The sequence below is a fragment of the Mesoplodon densirostris genome, chromosome 4 (assembly GCF_025265405.1).
Source record: "Mesoplodon densirostris isolate mMesDen1 chromosome 4, mMesDen1 primary haplotype, whole genome shotgun sequence".
In the NCBI taxonomy this organism is placed as follows: Eukaryota; Metazoa; Chordata; class Mammalia; order Artiodactyla; family Ziphiidae; genus Mesoplodon; species Mesoplodon densirostris.
The window spans coordinates 75664039-75685032 of record NC_082664.1 but is presented as its reverse complement, the minus strand read 5'-3'; the positions used below and the strand labels follow the sequence as shown (position 1 = coordinate 75685032).

At 45.5% G+C, this 20994-nt stretch overlaps 3 protein-coding genes across 7 annotated transcripts; 1 reads left to right on the top strand and 2 right to left on the bottom strand.

Annotated features, from left to right (window-relative positions):
• Window positions 1–355: 355 nt before the first annotated feature.
• NEDD8 (NEDD8 ubiquitin like modifier) lies at window positions 356–10445 on the bottom strand. The gene is made up of 4 exons (XM_060098211.1): window positions 10324–10445; window positions 1387–1434; window positions 1136–1218; window positions 356–545 (listed from the first exon to the last, which is right to left on the bottom strand). The coding sequence occupies exons 1-4, from the start codon at window positions 10339–10341 to the stop codon at window positions 449–451; spliced, it is 246 nt and encodes an 81-aa protein (XP_059954194.1). The 5' UTR covers window positions 10342–10445; the 3' UTR covers window positions 356–448.
• Window positions 10446–10621: 176 nt separating this feature from the next.
• Window positions 10622–19070, top strand: GMPR2 (guanosine monophosphate reductase 2). 3 transcript variants are annotated; one of them, XM_060096389.1, is made up of 11 exons: window positions 10622–10937; window positions 11317–11437; window positions 11579–11698; window positions 14013–14096; window positions 14247–14420; window positions 15243–15324; window positions 15416–15522; window positions 15708–15750; window positions 16422–16581; window positions 16757–16916; window positions 18731–19070. In XM_060096389.1, exons 2-11 carry the CDS (start codon window positions 11351–11353, stop codon window positions 18734–18736), a joined length of 1023 nt encoding a protein of 340 aa, XP_059952372.1. In that variant the 5' UTR covers window positions 10622–10937; window positions 11317–11350; the 3' UTR covers window positions 18737–19070. The 3 variants fall into 3 exon arrangements, with proteins under 3 accessions (XP_059952372.1, XP_059952371.1, XP_059952370.1); XM_060096388.1 differs by adding an exon at window positions 11026–11136 and having other exon boundaries at window positions 10625–10937; window positions 16757–19070; XM_060096387.1 differs by having other exon boundaries at window positions 10626–10937; window positions 16757–19070.
• On the bottom strand, window positions 14753–20381 carry TINF2 (TERF1 interacting nuclear factor 2). 3 transcript variants are annotated; one of them, XM_060096384.1, is made up of 11 exons: window positions 20053–20381; window positions 19806–19910; window positions 19584–19685; window positions 19397–19504; window positions 19196–19292; window positions 18571–19033; window positions 18418–18485; window positions 18219–18310; window positions 17999–18083; window positions 17361–17431; window positions 14753–15775 (listed from the first exon to the last, which is right to left on the bottom strand). In XM_060096384.1, the coding sequence occupies exons 1-11, from the start codon at window positions 20242–20244 to the stop codon at window positions 15605–15607; spliced, it is 1554 nt and encodes a 517-aa protein (XP_059952367.1). In that variant the 5' UTR covers window positions 20245–20381; the 3' UTR covers window positions 14753–15604. The 3 variants fall into 3 exon arrangements, with proteins under 3 accessions (XP_059952367.1, XP_059952368.1, XP_059952369.1); XM_060096385.1 differs by having other exon boundaries at window positions 19406–19504; XM_060096386.1 differs by lacking the exon at window positions 17361–17431.
• Between the last annotated feature and the right edge of the window lie 613 nt (window positions 20382–20994).

Genomic DNA, 20994 nt, shown 5'->3' with positions numbered 1-20994 from the left:
GAGCGGGTTAAGACCTGGCTCCAGCACACCACTGAGTGTAGACTCTTTAAAGAGTCTGAGAACCCCTCTAAGGGCACATTCTCTTACACTGTCCTACTCCTTCAGCCTGGTGTAACTGAGTGTGCATTGGCCCATTTTGATTTCAGTCACGTTTGTGCAATAGAAGAAAGATTCCAGGAGGCCAGGAAATATTTTATTGACAACCAGGGACATAGCCATTAACAGAGGGAAGCACACAGGACTGCAAACTAAAACCCAATAGCCAGCAAGGGCCCTTTGGGCCAGGAACACTGCATCCTGGGGTCCTCACAGTCTCCCACCAACAGACACACAAGACTGGGCATCCAGGAGAGGGGGCAGTGGCTCTGGTGTCCCACAGTGTGAGAGTATACATGATTCCTCATAATGAGCGACAGGGCAAGGAGGTGAAATGGGGGGGGGCGGTCCATCACTGCCTAAGACCGCCTCCTCCTCTCAGAGCCAATACCAGGTGGAGGACTGAACCACCTAGTATCTTGTAATCAGCTGCTGTCTTCTCATCATTCCTGCAAGAAGAGGCAAAAAAAAAAAAAAGAAAAAAGGTATTAGAAATACCATCTAGAGCAAGGTTCTTAACCTGGGTTTCATGGATCTGTCTGGGGATCTATGAATGCAGATGAGAAAAAAATTACATCTTTATATTTTTACTAACCCCTAACTGAAATCTGACATTCCTTTCAGTTTTGAACACAGGCAAAAACCCCACAGGGGTATTATTAGCAATATGGGTAACCTGTTAACAGCAAAAATTAGATAGTTTCCTATCATTTCACAACTGTTTGTAGGTATCTTGAAAATCTTTTAAAATTATAGTAGTTATTATATCCATCATTAGATCTTAATGAAGTACATATATCACAAACTTGCTTTTTTAGTAGTGTGATAAGTGTATTTTGATCCCATTAGTTTCTTTTGTAATTCCATGCATTTTATTTTATGTCTGCAAAAATCTAATTCTGAGAAGGGGTTCATAGCCTTCATCAAATTGCTAAAGGGTCTGAGGCAACAAAAAAGAGGCAGGCCTGCTCCACCTCCAGTACTTGCATCTTCATCTTCACATAAGATGGCCACGCCCTCATTCCCATTCCAAACTTACATCTGTTTACCACTGTAGATGAGCCGCTGCTGCTGTGGGGGGATTCCTTCTTTCTCCTCCACACGCTCCTTGATTCGCTCCACCTTTAGGGGTACAAGTAGTCAGGGGTTGCTCAGGGGGAAGGACCGTGGAACGGGAAAGAACAAGAGCTATGCAGAGAGTATGAGAGTGGAAGGACTTAGTTCATCAGCATACCCAAGCAAGCGTACATGTAGGGAGATAGGCATGGAGAGGTATTGGGCGTACATTACCTTGTCTGTGGGTTCAATGTCAATCTCAATCTCCTTTCCGGTCAGCGTCTGAAACAGGCAAGGGTTTCATGAATCCTATAGCCCAATATACAATTTGTCTCCTAGGTAAAACATCCTGGCCTAGTCTTGGGGGATCTACTACCTTCTGAGAAATGCACATTCTGAAAGCTGATTTGAAGTGTCAGAAATTTTGACCACACCCGATTTCAGACATTTTTAGGCTGTGAACAACTTTGATAGGTGAAGATTCTGTAAACCATTTGACCCTTTTAATCTCACAGGTCATCTCACCTCCCATTCCGCTAGAATCCAAGAGAATACCATAACTCCTTTCAATAAGACAGCAATGAGAATTGTCCTAAGGAAAGTATTCCTTTGAGAAGGACCTTGTGTTATGTACCAATGCTAGAAATTAACATTCATATAACTCAAAGAATTCTCAAGGACACTGGAGATCACCTCTGACCAACTTTTTTTTTTTTTAATATTTATTTATTTATTTGGTTGCGCCGGGTCTTAGTTGTGGCAGGAGGGCTCCTTAGTTGTGGCTCGAGGGCTCCTTAGTTGTGGCATGCAAACCCTTAGTTGCAGCATGCACGTGGGATCTAGTTCCCTGACCAGGGATTGAACCCAGGTCCCCTGCATTGGGAGCGCAGAGTCTTAACCACTGCACCACCAGGGAAATCCCTGACCAACTTTTTAAGTAATACTCGAATTCAACATTCTATTCTCCCATATCTTCTCCAGACTTCCACCTAAATCCTAAATTGCAGCTCTGGTCTTCTTGACTTCTTCTATAGGCAAAGGGCTGCTGATATCCAAACACAATAATTATACTCATTGTACACTTATAAATGTGCTTCATCCAATCTAATCTCCCATCTATCCTTGCTCTTCAAACTCCATCTGCACCAGTCTACAGTAATCCATAATTTAGGGGCATTTTCCTTGCTTCTACTGTTTTTCTTGTTGCCATGCCCTCTTCCGCTCTTTTGCAAACCTTCAAGGGACACTTTAAGATTGATGACTTGTCCCCAGTATACTTTAAGAGACATTACAGCTAGTTGTTTAAGTGTCAAACTCTGCAATTTATACTCCAGCTCCCTAAAGGACAGAGACTGTTCAGTCTTCCTAATTTAAGCACAAAGCACAGTGTTTGACATAGAAGCAGTCAATAAATATTGGTGGAACAGCTAAATACACTGATAATCGTTATGATCACAGCCAACATTTACTGAACACTTTCCAAGAGTTAGAAACTACGCTGAGTGTCTTACATGCATCAATACATTTAATCCTTGCAAGTACTTATGAGATATGTACTATTACTATCACCATTTATAGTTGAGGAAAATGGGGTTTGGACAGGTTATTTAAAAAGCATGCCTATGAAGTCAAAAGGACAGTATGAATCCAAACACAAACTCTCTGGCCCCAGAACCTGAGCTTTCAGCTCTGTACTCAGTACTGCCCAAGTCTGGCTGATCTAGTATTGAGAACCAATGTACACTCCTGTGGTGGACTCACAAAATAATATATGGTTCCTACTTATGGTATTCACAAAGACCAGCATGAAGAAAGTACTTAGGATCTAATTTCTCAACCATGAGAATGGTTCACTACTAAGGATATTTCAAAAAATGCAGGAGTAACTCCTTTGGATTGACCTGTTTGGATGCAAAAGAATAAATTACAACAGTAATTTTCAAGTTTCCACCCCAACTCAAGCTGGTCTGTTTGAAAATTTTCAATAGTCTATGGTAAAGTGAGAAAAATAATGACAAGAATGAGATTTTCATGAAACTAAATGTTTTCAGGTGTTAAAATGTCCTTTTATGAATGACAGTGACAATATATGGTATTTTTTTAGGCTCCTTCCTGACAAAATGAAAAGTATGCAATTCCATGTTGTCCACAAATTATCTCAATTTATTGATCATAATACTTTAAATGCAAAGACTCTTTAACCAGACAATTCTATTTCTAGATAACTAACCTAAAGGAAAAACTTGAAATTTGAGTACGTATTCAAAGAGGAACATGTGAGGTTTACTGCAACACCTTTCGTAAAAGCAAAACACAAGAAACAGCCTAATGCCTATTAATAGGAAAACTATTAAACTATGGTACACCCATAGCATGATATATTTATTATGCAACAGTTTGTACACTAACATGGAAAGATCTAGAGAATGTATGATTATGTATCATTTTCTATATGTAAATATATACATACATACATGCATAGAAGAAAGGATTAAAAGTATACCTAAAATTATGATTATCCTTGAGAAGGGGAGTAGGACTGGGGAGACCAAAGCTAACTCTCCCTTTATCTGTACTATCTAATAAAATATCTAATAAAAATATATTCCTTTATCATATGAATATTAATAAATATTCATTCTGATTTAATAATAACAATTTTTAAAGAGTACAAAAGACTCTAACAGAGAGCCTAGAACTGCCCTCCCAAGAGTCAGATGCTTGGGCTTTATGACATTTGAAAAAAATTATTGGTTTATAAAATCTAAAACTCTAGCACTGGTCCTTTGTTTCTGAGATCGACTATAGAAGTCTATGAATGTATTCAGAGAGCAATCTGGCATATGGTGTCCCAGCAATAACACTTCTGGGAAAATAATCCTCTGTCCAAAAATATACCTATGACAATGAACTGCAACTTTTTGAAACTGAAAAACTAGAAACACAATCTAAATATCACACAATTGAGGGTTAAATAAATTATGGTACAAACACAGGGGGAAAATCACACAATTCTCAAACAATGTTTAGACTCACAGTATAATTCTTATTTTGTAACTAAATAAATAAACACACACACACAGGTATTTATATGCTTTCAAAAAAGTTTGGAAGGATGTAGACAACAGTGCTTTTATCTTGAGTTGTGAGATTATGGGTGATTTAAATTATTTCTTTGTGCTTTTTTGTACTTTCCATTTTTTAATACCATGAATACATTGGGATGAGAAAAAAATTTTAAAACAACGTCCTGATGAGAATATAAGGAAACCATTCTGTAAAGCAGCACTGTCCACTAGAGATAGAAACTTAGTGAAAGCCACATATACAATATTAAATATTCTAGTAGCCACATTTTTAAAAGGTGAAATTAATTTTAATATTCTGAAACCCAATATATTCAAATTATTAATATATTTTACATTCTTTTTTTTCTAACCAAATCTTCAAAATTCTGTGTGCATTTCACACTGACAGCACACCTCAATTCAGATGGTAAGTTATCATCTGAAATACTTGATCTGTATTTAAATTTCACAATTTACAGTTGAAAAAGTACGTTTATATTCCCAACTTGTTCCCAACAAGTTAAAAGGTTTTCCAACTACTGAATAAAGTTTCAGTTCTTATATTAACTTAAGTAAAATTAAATACAAATAAAATAATTGAATTGCTCAGTCTCACTAGCCACATTTACAGTGGTCAATAGTGCACGTGGGCTAATGGCCACTGTACTGGACACTGCTCAAGCATCTCAGCTAATGTAGGAAGCAACAGTAAAATCAGAATATCCCCATTTTGTAACCTCCAATGAAATAATGGATTTAGGCAATGACTAACATCGCAGAAAGCAAAACAACCTGACAGAAATATATGTCACAATACCACCTATGAATTATTCTCACACATGAACAGACAAAAAGGACTAATCAAGCCTCTACATCTTATTACCAATTGACAGGAAATACAGAGGAAAGAAGAATATATTAAAAGACAGCATGGGGATGTAATCAGCAAAATCCAAACTATAGGAAACTCTATGGGACCAACCACCTAGATTATTCAACAAGAAAAAAATGGGGGAAATGGGGAATTACAGGTTTAAAGAGGCCTAAAATACTTATCAACCAACTACAATGTATGAATCTTAGTTGGATCCAGATTCAAACAAATTGTAAAAAACAAATGAGACAATGATACTGTGAAATCACTGTTGATTTTTTAGATGTAATAATTATGGTTATGTTAGTAAAAAAAGTTCTTTTTTACAGATAAATACCGAAATATACACAAATAATATACGCTACGCTATCTGGGACTTGCTCCTTAAAACATAAGGTAAGGAAAGTTGGTGAGTATAAATAAGATTGGCCATGAGATGATCGTTTTTGAAGCTTCATATAGGGCGCATTATTCCTTCTCTCTGCTGTTGTATATGTTTGAAATTGTCATAATTAAAATCATTTAAAACTGAACAATTTAAAAAGATATTCTTGATTTCAATTTTAAAAGATATTTTATTTTATTTTATTTTTTGTGGTACGTGGGCCTTTCACTGTTGTGGCCTCTCCCGTTGTGGAGCACAGGCTTCGGACACACAGGCTCAGCGACCATGGCTCACAGGCCCAGCCGCTCCGCAGCATGTGGGATCCTCACAGATCGGGGCACGAACCCATGTCCCCTGCATCGGCAGGCAGACTCTCAACCACTGCGCCACCAGGGAAGCCCTAAAAGATATTTTAAAAGACCATGTCATACTGGATTTCTTCCCTCAAATCTGGTCATTGTGACCTGGGAATACATTCAATGCTATTCAACTAGTCTATGATGAACCTAAGCCTGACATTCTGCTATAAGCACTGTAGGGGATATAAAAGAAAGTAAGTGACCCAGCCCTTGCCAACAATCTCTTTCAAGTGAAGATGTACAACCAAGAGACACTGAGACATACAATTAACAGAACAAACCAATATACAAGAAATGCCATACTGAATGTTATCGTCCAAAATACAAGGGGCAGTGACAAAGTGCTGTGGTGAGGGAAAATCAACAATGATTAATTTAAACCTGACTGAGATAACATTTCACACCCACTAAAATAGCTATAATAAAGATGGGTGCAGAGCAGCTGGAATGCTCACTCATTGCAGGTAGGGATGTAAAATGGTGCCATACTTTGGAGATCTGTTTGGCAGCATCTTTTTTTTTTTTTTTTTTTCCAGTATGCGGGCCTCTCACTGCTGCGGCCTCTCCCGCTGCAGAGCACAGGCTCCGGACACGCAGGCTCAGCGGCCATGGCTCAAGGGCCCAGCCGCTCCACGCTATGTGGGATCCTACCGGACCGGGGCACGAACCCGCATCCCCTGCATCGGCAGGCGGACTCTCAACCACTGCACCACAAGGGAAGCCCTTGGCAGCATCTTTTAAAGTTATACATGACCCAGTAATTCCATTCCTAGGTATTTATCCAAAGGAAATGAAAACATAAGTCCACAAAAAGACAATGTTCATATCATCATTTCTGGCTATTAGAAGTCTTCTTCATAACAGCCAGAAACTGGAAATAACCCAAACGTCCATCAACAGGAGAATGGATAAACAAATTGTGATATAATCATCTAATGTAGTATTGCTAAGTAATGAGAAGGAGCTACAGACACAATAGACACGTGCTGAGTGAAAGAAGCCAAACACAAAAATTATATATTCTATAATTCCATTATATGAAATTCTAAAACAAGCAAAACTAACCTATGGAACTTTCAGAGGGCAGGGGTGAAAATGTTCTAGATCTGTGGCTACATGGGGGTATACTGTTGTTAAAAACTCCTTGAACTTAACCCTTCAGAGTCTTGTGTTTTATTTTATGTTTAAAAGAGCATGAATGAGAAAACTGGGGCTTAGGTAGTAAAGACAGGTGCCCAGAGTAATTTGCTAAGAGGAATCAATGCAGGATCTGAGGTTAGGGAATAATATGATGAAAAAGAAGGTTAAAGAAGACCTGTACACTATGATTTTGTACACCATATTTTGGTATAGATGCTAGACTTTATTATTATTTTTTAAAAATACATATACTGGGCTTCCCTGGTGGCGCAGTGGTTGAGAGTCCACCTGCCGATGCAGGGGACATGGGTTCATGCCCCGGTCCGGGAAGATCCCACATGCCGTGGAGCAGCTGGGCCCGTGAGCCATGGCCGCTGAGCCTGCGCGTCCGGAGCCTGTGCTCCACAACGGGAGAGGCCACAACAGCGAGAGGCCCGCGTACCGCAAAAAAAAAATAAATAAATAAAAATACATACACTTTATTTTTTTTAAGAATTTTTTGATGTGGACCATTTTTTAAAGTCTTTATTGAATTTGTTACAATATTGTTTCTGTTTTATGTTTTGGGATCGAACCCACAACCCCTACACTGGAAGATGAAGTCTTAACCATTGGACCACCAGGGAAGTCCCTAGACTCTAAACTTTAGAGGGGAATGGCAGTAGGAAAATCTTGGAGGTATCCCAACAAGAGGTATTTCTCTGGAGGTATCACAGAGAAATAAAGATATAAGTTAATGAGACCCCAGACGAGAACAAGGGTAATGGGAATGGAAAGAAAATCAACAGAAAGATGTAGCAAAAGAAAAATTAGGTTCTATAAGAGAACAATGATTTTAAAGAACTGGGTTCCAGGTAACTGGTAGATTGATGGGATCAATATATGAGATGAGTATTGGGAAGATGGCTTAAGACAGAAGATGATGTATTTAATTTTAGAAACACAGAGATGAGGTATCAAGAGAAGTTTTAAATCACGAGTGTGCCAACTAAAGGATGTCACTTGCCTCCTGGTTCTACAAGAATTAAGTCATTAGCCACTGCAGTCGCTGACCTTCAACCCAGCCTGAAAAGAGTTCAAGGTGGAGGCCAGGAATGAGGCACATCAGGAATGTGCTCTGGGAAACTTAATAGAACAGGCCTTTAGATAGTTAGATATTTTCAGGAGAAAATTCTATGAACCCAAATTCTTGCATCTTCCCATACTTAGAAAAGCACTAAAACCATTAACTAAGATATCAGTTCCTCCTGACTAGCAGCAACCTTCTACCGAGATGTGTGCTTGATTACCCTTTGCCAAAATCACACACATGCTGACCTCCCCCACTTTCCTTTGGAGCAGTTCCTCAGTGCTATCTAAGAGGCTGTCTCCTGGGCTAAGGTCCTCAGTAAGTCCCCAAATAAAACTGAACTCACAGCTCTCATGTTGTGTGTTTTTCCTTCAGTCGACAAGGGATTCAGTTGTAAAAGATTGCAAAAAGAGATATGGAATAAGTTACCTACGTGGAGAACGACAGTGGAAGAATGAATAATTCACAAAGGAACCCTGCTAAAAACCCTATCATCTGTATAGTAGTTCACAGCTAACTAACTGCTTTATTTATTTAACATACAAAAAAGAAAGAGAAAGATGGACAGAGAAACCTATTTGAAGGTGGAAAGGAAAGTGTTTTGGGAAAGGAGCCTGACAGTTTTAGAGAAGTACTAAATAAAAATGGATTCAAAGAAAGTAGAACCTTGCATACTCCTCAGACAAGCAGAAAGGCAGGATGTTAGAAATGCAGAATCTCGGGTTCCATCCCAGACCACTGAATTAGAATCAGCATTTTAACAAGATCCCCAGGTGATTCTTACACATTTTTAAGTTGAGAAGCCCATCTAGAATACAGTATTTTCTTAAACTGCAGGTCTCAACCCATCAGTGGATTATGAAATCAACTTGGAATAGAATTCAAAATACCAGAGCATATCACACACGGTTATTTTGTGTTTGTATGGGACCATGAGATAAATTTTTTTTGTGTAGGTTGAGATTTAAAAAAAGGTTTACAAAACATTGAACAAAAGTATAGTAATAACCTCTTCTTTAGACTAAGGGAGGACTAAGAGAAACTGAGGATCCGTATGTATTGAAATGACATAAGCGTTCACTTGCTAATGTTTCTCAAGACTTTTTGGACAGTGACCCACACTAAGAAATACATATGAACTAATATCACATCCATGCATGTAATATACATACAAAATAAAAACCAAAATTTCACAAACAATCCTCTTACCCAGAAGTATACCCTGATATTTCTATTTTTTTCTTTTTCTTGTTGCTTGTGACCCACGGACTTATTAAACTGATTTTACCACTAGTGACTATTTTATAGGTCATTACTCAAAATTTGAAAAACAATGACCTTCAACATGCTGCTTGGCCTCAATCCTTAGCTAAGATGGTGGTTCAGAAGGACTGAAGAGGTTAATGGCTATTATGCATGATAAATACACCAAGGAGCTGATGAAATAACGACAGACTTCCTTAGCAGTTTAAAAAAAAAAAAAAGCTAAATTAACGTTGCACTGCATCAATCGCTAGTTTTTGTCCCTCCCTCTTAAGGCACAAAGTAGGAAATAGCAGATAGGACTAATGAGGGTTGGAAATTGGTGAAGAACCACGGGAAGCAGGATGGAGATGAAGGAAACACTGCTAGTACCAAGAACTAGGGCACTGATAACTAACCTGCCTCAGTCAAGGAAGTGAGGCTGGTCCAGGATGCTGGCTCAGAAAGGCAGGTGCTAACTGAACACGCTCCCAGCTTTGTTTCCTGAAGGCCGGCTGAGATACTACACCTTGGCGACAACTAGCAAAAGCTCACAGTCTAGTTCCTGGGAGGCCCCGGTTCCCTAGGCTAACGTTTTTGTGCTGTACTCGGAGTAGCCTACGTCAGGGGCTGGGAGAAGCAGGTAACTTGGGCATGAACGATGGAGAACAGAGGTTATTCCAAGAATCCGAGAGAGGGGGGTGGCCAAGATGCTGCTAGGCCTTCGCAATGACCGCGGGGGTTCGAACACAGCGAGACCCCGGACAAAGGCGGCCTCCTTCTGGGTCAAGGAACGGTCCCGGAATGAAAGCAGGCACAGCACAGATCCCGGGGTCGTCTGGCTGGGCCAGCCCCTGCTGTCGAAGCCCTTCTGGGCACCCCCCCTACATCCCATCATCCCTCGCGCGGAGCCCCGAGGCTGTCAGCCCCCTCCAGGCTCGGGAAAGGCGTGGTTTTCCTTCCCGGCTTCTCCCTTAAGGCACAGCGGCCAGCCCAGTACCACTACGTCTTGGCAAGTCTGGAAGTGCTCCCACCTTCACTTTAATTAGCATCTTCTTCCCAGTTTGGGGCTGCACACAAATTGCTGCTTCTACCGCTGCGATCACCGCTGCAGCTCCCCAGCACTCAGCCTGTGGGAGTCACTTCTGCTTCCGGGTCACTGCCTGGCTCCACCCACCCCCCCCACCCCCGCTCCCCCCGCTTCTTTCCACGGGGTTCCGGAAAGGCTCAGGAACGCCTCCGCGTTTCGTTTCTGTGGCGTCGTAAAAAAAAAAAAAAAAGAAGGAAAGGAGGCGGCAAACCTAGTTACAGCAGAGATGACGCCTCTGCAATTCTGAGAGTCCCTAGCGAGCCGGGGCTAGTATAAAGCGGGGGCGGAACGAACTACTCCTCCCATCATGCCAGGGGGCAGCTCCGCGCGTGCCACCCTGGGAGTTATAGTTCCCTGCCCCTCAGATCCAGCGGCATCCTCAGTGTGTGAACTCTGTTACCCAGAAGGCCTCCAGCACCGAAGCTGTAATTCCTCGGTTACTCTTTCTCTCCGGCGGAACCTGTTAGCGCTGCCCACGAGGCTCAGCGGGGCTGTGCGAGGTTAGTGGCTAATCAAGAGGGGCTTCGGTCAACTGCCACCTGGCCACGGCGACAAGAAGTGAGTACCCCTATTCCGGAAGCTGATTATGGGATCCCACCACTCCTCACTCCCAAATCTGCCTCTTATCCCCAACTGCTCTTTGCAGGGGCGGGAGAAAGAAGAGTAGTGGGGTAAGGAACGCACCATTTAGGATCATTCCCGACTCCACCCCAATTCTTCTCCCCAACGAATAGTACCTGGGTTGAAGACACCGAGAGTAAGTGAAACCACACGGGTCTGAGGTGACGGTCTTCAGGGACTACGCATCGATCAATGCCCTGACCTTCCACAATTTAAGCGAGGAGAGAGATGAGCCCTGCCGCCAGTCCTAACAGAACATTAAGTTCTAAGGGAAAATTGGCTCAGCTACCGCCTCCTGACTTTTCCTACCTTCCAGCCCTCAGATTCGCTGCTACCCTGAGGTGTCTGCCATGCCTCACATCGACAACGACGTCAAACTGGACTTCAAGGATGTCCTGTTGAGGCCCAAACGCAGTACCCTTAAGTCTCGAAGTGAGGTGAGCCTGCTTCTCTAGTTGCTCTTTCTTGATCCCAAGCTCCTGGAGGGCCAGGACTGGGAAAGATTCCTGGCTTTTGCCCTGCTGCAATACTTGTTTTTTGGATAAATGAAATGCTTAGTTTCCTGTTCATATCTGCAGGTGGATCTCACAAGATCCTTTTCATTTCGGAACTCAAAGCAGATGTACACTGGGATCCCCATCATTGCAGCCAATATGGATACCGTAGGCACTTTTGAGATGGCCAAGGTTCTCTGTAAGGTAGGACTTCCCTCATACCCCTTTCCTCATGGTGTCCAGTTTTGTGGGCTGACTGCAGAGGTATCTGCATCCCCACCCCCATCCCAGGTCAACTCTGGCAGTTAACAGTCTGGCAGTTAACAGGATGCTCAATTTCTGTTTTCTGCAGTAGTACTAAGGCCCCTTTATCTGATAACTTTAAAGGGCCATCTGAGTTAATGAGATTTAAAGCTAAATTTTGCCCCCACTTTAACAGAACTTTCCCTTTTCTCCTGTCCAGCAGTTTATACATCCTGCCAGCTTTTCCCACCACCCAGATCACCCTCTCCAAATCAGCTGCATCCCTTTTTTTGAATGTGAAATCTCCCTATATATATTTTTTACATCTTTATTGGAGTATAATTGCTTTACAATGGTGTGTTAGTTTCTGCTTTATAACAAAGTGAATCAGTTATACATATACATATGTTCCCATATCTCTTCCCTCTTGCGTCTCCCTCCCTCCCACCCTCCCTATCCCACCTCTCCAGGCACCTGCATCCCTCTTTACACTATTGTTAGGATACTCAGCATTCACTGTTTTAGTCCAGAAACTAGATACAGTTGGAGCATTCAAAAATTCCTAACCAGAAGATCCTAGAGAGAAGAAGTTTATTTTCTTTCCTGCCTGTTTTTTTGTTTTTAATCTTCCTCTTCTTTAAGTCCTAGGTTCCTGGGTATTTCTGGGATGTGCCCAAAATGGAATGTGTTTTTCTTATATACAGGTTATTGCTTATTTTCAAAATGGAAGCTGCTGCTCCTTTCAGTAATATTACCTGCCTCTATATTTGTAGCTGAGAAGGTAGATAGTTTGGGCATCCTGAGGACATATGCACTCTTCTGGTTAATCCAGGCAGCCCTGGTTGATGGATTCTGCTGCAGCTTGTGGCTCTGTCAGCCTTAAGGACTTCATCTCCTTTTCTCTATTTTTGATTGCTGTAAGTCTTTGTGGAATGTCTGCTGTCATTTCTCTGAGGTTCCTAGTTATGCAGCTTTAGTACTGTATTACTATTGCCATTTACCAACTGCTTAGGAATCCCACTGTTGCCCGTTGTCCACCTGGCCTGTCCAATAGAGTTAAGGAATGGTGAATCTGACTTCGGTGTTAACAAATGTCCTATAATGTATGGACCTTGCCGGGACTGTCTTGATGCTTTACGTTGAGACTGACTTTTCATTACTGCTGAGTGTGAAGAAATCAGAGTTTAGAGATACAGCCAAGTCTCAGTAATAATTAAAAGGTTGGATGCAAGCAAGGATCTTTTTCTAGATCTCTAGCTTGGTATGTAATTGGATATGCTCATCATGCCACCCTATAGCAGTATATCTCCAAGGTCTGCTGACCTCCTAAAGTGATTTTTTCTATTAGCATGTTGATGGCAGAGTGTTGCTGAGAAAGCACAGTTCAGTACCAGTGTTAGCTAGGTAGTGTTGATGATGACCTCTGAGTATTACAGCATTTGCACTTCCTTACTGCTGGCTGATGCTTGACCCCCTTGGGTCTCTCGTCTGTTGCAAGATTTGTGCTGTCTTATTTGCATGTCTGCACTTTTAAATCACAAACACCAGCATTCACAAGTGTCCTTTGAATGCCTTTCTCAAAGTATTGGGATGTTGTTTGCAATTTGTTGAGCTAGGAAATACAAGTCTGATGAGTCATTATATCCTTGAACTTGGTTGACTGAAATAGACTGAATGAGATAGACTTTTCAGGCTGGTCCATGTCTCAAGAAAATTTGTCCTTTAGCGGAGATGGAGAAAGGGTAGCACCTTATTGACTGTTAACCTTAAGACCTTAACTCTTGTAATTTTGTGAGCATTTAGGCTCACTGAATTACTGCTGGCAAATGGACCAGAAGATACCGAAAGTAGGTTAGCTCCGTACTAGGTTATCGTAGGAGGAGGGGCTGAGTCCACGCAGGCAGACACTGGCTCCGTCCAGCCTCTTCATGGTTCTTTCTTGTCTACTGCTTGTCCCACTGCACCAACAGCTTGTCCTTGTCACCTTTTAACTCAGAAGCGCTGTACGTGCTGGCAGGTGAAATCCAGTCCAGGTGACTTTAGTACTTTGGTGGGAGTGTGGGGCAAGTACTATCTTATGGGGAAAAGCCCGACTGCATTTGTAGAGAGAATAATGGTGGAACTGAGGTTTGAGCTCAACCACTGACTTCTTCCAGGTGCTCTTTCCAGACTTCAGTCCTTTTGTCCCTCAGATAGGATAATATAAAGGTCTATTTTTGGAAAAAGAGACTCTTAACGAAGGTCCCTCCTTTTTGATGGCTCTTTCTTCTCCCAGTTCTCCCTCTTCACTGCTGTCCATAAACACTACAGCCTCGAGCAGTGGGAAGAGTTTGCTAGCCAGAATCCTGACTGTCTTGAGGTAACACTGGTCCTCCCCTGATCCATTCCTCAGCCCGGTCTTCCAGGAATCTTTGTTTGGCTTCCTGGGGACCAACCCTTACCTCCCCACCCCTGTTGGCTAACCAGCCAGGTCGTTTCTTACATGCTGATGGCCCTGTTTCTCTCACAGCATCTGGCTGCCAGCTCAGGCACAAGCTCTGCTGACTTTGAGCAGCTGGGACAGATCCTGTATGCAATCCCCCAGGTGAAATATATATGCCTGGACGTGGCCAATGGCTACTCTGAACACTTTGTTGAATTTGTAAAGGATGTGCGGAAGCGCTTCCCTGAACACACCATCATGGTATGTCTCTATTACCCTGTAGTGGGTCCATTCCTCTCCTTCCTCCACTCTTTCCCGCCACACCATTTTGTTACACCAGTTCCCTTCTCCTCTGCTGCCTTTCCTAGTCCGCTCAATCATGTCACTGGGTGATGATCCACGGTTCCCTGCTTTAAATGTTTGTGTACTGGCCAGTGCCGTCTTCTCCGAACCTTGATACCTAGTCTATGTAAATCCAGTGCCCGACATCACTCACTAAACCACAATGGAACATTTCTGCATCGTACATACCTCTGGTACATACACACCTGCCCAAAGGTATGGAGAGAGACTGCAGTCATATTGAAGGGGTTGCATGAAATGTTGTTTTATTTTTTTTTACAAGCTCAGGGGAGTTAGGACAAGGCCTCACTTTCTTGGCAGCATTGAGGGGTGTCTCTGTTCTGTCCATCAAAAGCAAATACAATTGTGTAGATGGGTATTTAGCCGACATGACCATGTCCTCCCCCTTTCCCTGAAGCCAGAGAGGTTTCATGACATAACAGCTTAAGCAAAGGATGTGTTTGGGTCTTTTGGAGGGGAGGGGGAGATAAATCTACTGTAAATCAGATGTGAGCTTGTTCCAGTTGGACCCCCGCTTTACCCTAGTACAACAGTGACACTGGCCACTCACCCCCTTACCTCAGCTTGGAAAGCAGGGGCCTTTGAAGTGACTGGTCTAAAAGCCCTCAGAGGCCCCAAATAGAGGGAACCGAGGTACTCTTCTTTGTAATAATGCTGGAAGCACGCAATCGGCTCTCTTTCTGACCCTAAGAATGCTCTGTTTTGATGGTTCTGTCCCAGGCAGGGAATGTGGTAACAGGAGAGATGGTGGAAGAGCTGATTCTCTCTGGGGCTGACATCATCAAAGTGGGAATTGGACCAGGTAAGCTGGTTCACTGGGGGCCACTGGCCACCTCTTCAGTGGCAGACACCTGTGGAGAACTTCCCTTTCATCCTTGTCACATTCTTCTCAGGCTCCGTGTGTACCACCCGGAAGAAGACCGGAGTGGGGTATCCACAGCTGAGCGCAGTGGTGGAGTGTGCAGATGCTGCCCATGGCCTCAAAGGCCACATCATTTCCGTAAGGCCAAGAGCAGGGTAGGGTATGAGGCTGCCAGACATCTGGGTTCTCTGCTAGGTCTGGAGGCTCTGGTAGAGGTGGATCAGGACTCCTGGGTTCCTGTCAGCTTTGAGGTGGGCCACTGGGACCTCCTAGAGGGCTTGGGGCATCCATGCTCTCTCTTCACAGTGCTCCTTACTTTGCAGGATGGAGGCTGCAACTGTCCCGGGGATGTGGCCAAGGCTTTCGGTAAGGAGGGCACAGAAGGAGGATCCTGTAGAAGAGGATGAGTCACCTCTGAGGGCCTAGGATCAGGCTAGCGAAGTCTAAGAAAGCTGCTCAGATTCTTTTATAATATGACTAGTGACCCAGAAGCCTGTGGTGTGATCTGGGGCAAACCAGCAGGGAAAATCCTGAGACTCTGATGTGGACTCTCCTAACGTAGGCCAGGGCCATCTGCATCATCCCCTGGACTGCGGGACACTGGAGATGCCGAGCCCCACCCTGGACCCATGCCATCTGGCTCTGGGGAGTGGGGCTACAGATCTGCACTTTCCCAGCTTCCTAGGTGATCCTTGTTCACACTGTTTGCTCTTGGGACACTTGAAGTGAGTCTTGTCCGGCTGGGCAGAGCAAAAAGAGGTGACCAGAAGGTGGTGAAAGCAGCAAGAAGGAGAGAGCAGAAGCCAGGCAGGGTATCTCCAGAGGCTCTATTTTAAATTATTGCAAAGTCCACTGAGAAACAGAAGCCAGGGCAGAGTAGGCCTGTGCACTGGGTTGTGGGCCAGCTGGGGAAACAAAACCAGGAGGATGCCGGAATCATTGGCAGGCTTGGGAATTTTGTGTGAGTTGCTTCTGAGGGTGACCATGTTGGCACCTGGGCCAGATTCATCTCTTTCCCCTCCTCTTGGTGCTGGCAGGGGCAGGGGCTGACTTCGTGATGCTGGGCGGCATGCTGGCTGGGCACAGCGAGTCAGGTGGCGAGCTCATCGAGAGGGATGGCAGGAAGTACAAGCTCTTCTATGGCATGAGTTCTGAAATGGCCATGAAGAAGTATGCCGGGGGCGTGGCTGAGTACAGGTAGGTGTGGAGGCCAGAAGCTGAGGGTTCTTGGAAAGCGTGACTTCCCAAGTAAGGTGGTGGCAGAACTTGGAAGAAAAGTGATGAGCAGGGACTAAATACTAGAGATTGGGGAAGAGTCATTGGGCTTAAGAAATCCAGACAGAAAAGGTAAGAAAGCTTTTCCTCTTCTAAGGGCCTCAGAGGGAAAGACAGTGGAGGTGCCCTTTAAAGGGGATGTGGAACATACTATCCGAGACATTCTTGGAGGCATCCGCTCCACCTGTACCTACGTGGGAGCAGCTAAGCTGAAGGAGCTGAGCCGGAGAACTACCTTCATCCGTGTCACCCAGCAGGTGAATCCGATCTTCAGTGACAAGAGCTAGACCTGAGCAGTTCTACCCTCCCAGGGCGCCAGCACCCACCACAGGGCTCCTCAGTGGGCCCCTCTCCCATCCCAGCTACTAGGGCTATTACTTGGTCATTTCCTATCCTCTATCTCCTGAGGGCTCCTGCAGTATTCTGTACTTTATCTGCACATGCAAAATGCCCAGGGCGCCCACTGGGGAGGAAGCAAGGAAGGCAGGCTGAGAAATAAAGTTAAGATAATCAAATGGGAATCTGGGGGCCCAGAATCCTGAAGATTATTAAAAGGAAAAGATACTGACTCATACATAAGTGTTTTATATGGCCTTGGTCTGGAAGAGGTAGGCTTTTAGAATCATGTTTTGTTAATCAGATTCATTAAATAGATCTTTGAATATCTAGAAAGCTCAGGAGTGTTTATGTATTTTAAATACCTCAATAAAGAGAGGTCCCAATGACTTTGAGATTCTGGGGATTTCTGCACAAGGCTGGCATCTGGGTGCTGCTGCAGGGCAAGTGGAGGAGTTGGCACTGACCCAGTGGAGTCAAGGACAGTGAGTGCCCTTCCCATGAAGCATCTCCATTCTAGTGCCACCACCCCCAGGTAACCTGGCAGCGTGAGAGTTTACAAGTATATTCTGGCATCAGACCACACACACAGTATTTTCAGAATAGCAAAAGGAAATTTCTCTTCCAGGCTCTCAGCCCTGGTAACCCTTTTGGGCATGTCTGAACAACACTCTCCAAGGGAAGTAAAATGGCAAAGGGATCCCCTTCCAGCCCTGGAGAGGCCGGTTCTGTTTCTAAGGAATGACCTACACTGACCTTATAGAAGCCTTAATTCCCCTCCCTCAAACGAAGACAGTGTTTTAACAAATCCAAAATTTAATTATTAAATATTACAAAGTAACTTCAGCAATATAGTCAGGCAACCCAAGCATGGACTTCCACTTTATTCCCCCTAAACTGCGTGAGAGCTGAGGAGGAAGGAGACAGGCAGAGTGCCGTGGGCATTCCAGTCTCATCACAGCAGTCTAGAACTGTCTGTCTGGTTAGGAAGAGGGACACACACCACTGGAGCCAGAAGTGGGGAGGTATTCACAGAAGGTGGGGATCAGGGTGTCAAACTTTGTCTTCTCATAGTTTTCCAGAGAGTCCTGCGGAGAAGGGAGCAGGGAGATCCTATCATCATTGAAACATGCCCTGTGCCCTCCATATCCTGCATCATACGGCTTTCTGTCTTGTTCTGCCCGCCCATCCCCTTCCCCAGCTTTCCATTCCTTCCTACTCACCCTTCCTTCCCTCTGGCTGTTTTCTTCCTCTTCGGAGTCCAAAACCAGGTCCCCAATAGTAATGTCAGAGCTGCACAGAGATGGAGGACGCACTGCAGGGAGGAAACAAGAGTCCAAGTACTCTTCTCAGTGAACACAGGACCTCAAGAGTCCCCAAGAGAGGAGGCTGTCTGATCTGGTCCTGACTCAGGATACCTACCTGACTTCCTGGCCCTAGGAGGCGATAATGACAATCTCAGGGGTTCCATGGGGCAATCCAAGCAGTTCCTAGGGTGGGAGCAAGCAAGACAGGGTGAAAGGAAAGCAGGCAGGGCATGTGCTGCTAGTAGGGAGAAGCAACTGTTCTACTCACTCCTTTTGCTCTGAGGCAGACAAGTCAGTTGGGTTCTCCTTCAGAGCCCTTCCTCCCTGGGTCTTGGATGGACTCCTAGACTTGCCAGTTGAAGCTGCTCTGGTGCCCACAGCACCTGCTGGATCCGCTGTGTGTGTCCCATGTTCTTCCCTGTTCCCAGGCTTAGATATGACCTGCGTTGGTGAACCCAGATTCCTGAAGGGGAACAGCATGACTGTGGGGCGCTCCTTATGGCCTCTGCTAGTGGATGCCCACTGGGACTGGATTCTTCGCCGGCCTACAGGGGCCAGATTGAAATGGCGGCCAGTCAAAGGTTCCGGGTGCTTCCTTGAGGCTGGACCCTGAGGAAGGTGTGGGCCAGGCTGGGCTTTCGGCAGAGGGTCGTGGAGTGCTGGTCTTGGTTGCTGAGGAGGACTCTGCTCCGTGGGCTCTGTCATGTTCATTGAATCAGTAGCAAAGCACTCTGAAAAAGAAATCTCTTTAAAAAGGCAATATAGTAACACATGGACTCAGTCTGGTTTCTTACGCCTCAGGCCCATGTAACCCTTCCAATAGGCTGCCTCAAAAGGTCACAAGCTAAACACTCCACCCCCAAATTCTTAGTTGTCCTAGATGGTCCTGGTACCTGGAAGTGGCCACCCCATGTCCACACCATATTGGCTCAAGACATAAGAAGAAGTGATAGAAACTCCAGGCTGCATCCAACTCAGCACATCCTGAAGCTGTGGGCAGGGAGAGAGGCATGAAGACCACAGGCCTTGATAGAACTCCACCCCCTACCCCCCACCCCAGCATTCTGCCCTTATGTGTTTTGCCCTAGCAAAACCTGCTGTGCCTGCAGTGTAGGCAGTGCTTTTTCCAGCTGATACAGGTATTCAAAAAACAGCTTTTCCATGGCAGCCAGAAAAAGTTCCCCGTACTCTTGTTCAAGTTCCTGCAGGAGGAAAAGAAGCAGGTCAGAAGAGGACTAGAGAGAACAGCTACACCATAGCTTCCAAAGCAGCCAGTCCCACCTGTAGCTTCGAAGCCACATCAACAGAGGCTTCTGCCAGCTGCTTCACCTGCTGGCAAAAGGTTTCCTGAGCCTCTGAGATCTTCCTCAGATCCTGCTTTGTCTGTTGAGGGTAGGAAAGGCAAACAAGTTAGGGGCACCAGAATCCAGTGACGGGGAGGAGGAGCAACTTTGTTGCACCGCGTGTTAACTGGGGGTAGGGCTTGCTCCAGGAACGACTCACGGCTTTGGGGTCCCGCACTGCAGGTCCAGACTCTGGGAAGTGTTGATGCAGGGCATTCAGAACCTGGGCCCAAGGCCGGCCCTGCAGGATCAGCTCCACCACGAGCTGTGAAGGGTGCTGAGCTCAGAATCCCCACGTCTGGGCAAGCTGCCCTTTTCCAACCGGTTCCACCCCCAAGCAGTCGGCCCAGGACAGGTCCTCGCATCCCGTCCCTTTCCCCTCTACCGGGTCCTACTGACTCCAATACCTTGGCCTTTAGGCCCATACACAGGCGTTCATGGTGCCGGTACCGAACCAAGCCGGGGGCAGCAGCGCGCAGGGATCGCAGAAACTCCAATACTCGCGGAAAATGCTCCACGCAGCGTCCGCGCACGACTTGCCAGCAGGCAGCGGCTGCGAAGCGAAGAGCGGCGGGACCGGCCCCCGGGGGCGTGGCCATGGCCGGCTGGCCCCAACCCAGGAGCCGTACCTTTGGGTTCCTACCTCTGGCAAGGCTTCCCGACTCCTCCTAGGGGCGGGGTTTCCGGTGGCCCTCAGAGGCTCGGCTATTTCGGTCTGCGCCGGATAGTTCGCGATCCGAGACTGCGCCCTCCCATGGGCCACCGGAATCCCGGGTTTTTCTCCAACTCGGGCTGGAGCCTGAATGGAGAAGCTGGCCAGCTCCACTGGCAACAGGTCGTTCTGCCTTAAACGCCGCCGCCGTCTCGAACCCAAAGGCTACTTCGATTCCGGCTCCGCGACCAGTTTCCCTTCCCGGGAGAAGGGTGGTAGTGGAGAACCAATGGGCCGTCAGACAGGGGAGACGTCACGGCGCGTCATAAGGCCGCGCCCCGGCAGATCCGGCGGCGCTTCCGGTCCCCGCCCCCGCTGCCCTGCACTTCCGACGGCTGCTGGGCAGCGGGGACCGGGGACCTGCCCCGCCTCCGGCCCTTGCCCGCATCAGGCCCTTGCATTTCTTCGCGGAGCCGGCAGAGGAGTGCCGTCGTTCTTTGAGGTCTTGGCTTTCTAGTCTGTAAAGCGAGGCTTATGCCACTTTCCCTCTCCAACGTCTTCACCCTCTCAAATACGATTCCTTAAATCCCAGCGCCCAAACCAGCGCCTGCAAAGCCTTCCCCGGGCGGCGCGCTGCTTGCAGTAAGAGTTCGACTCTTTTTTTTTTTTAACAGAATGGGAGAGGGCACCCACCTTT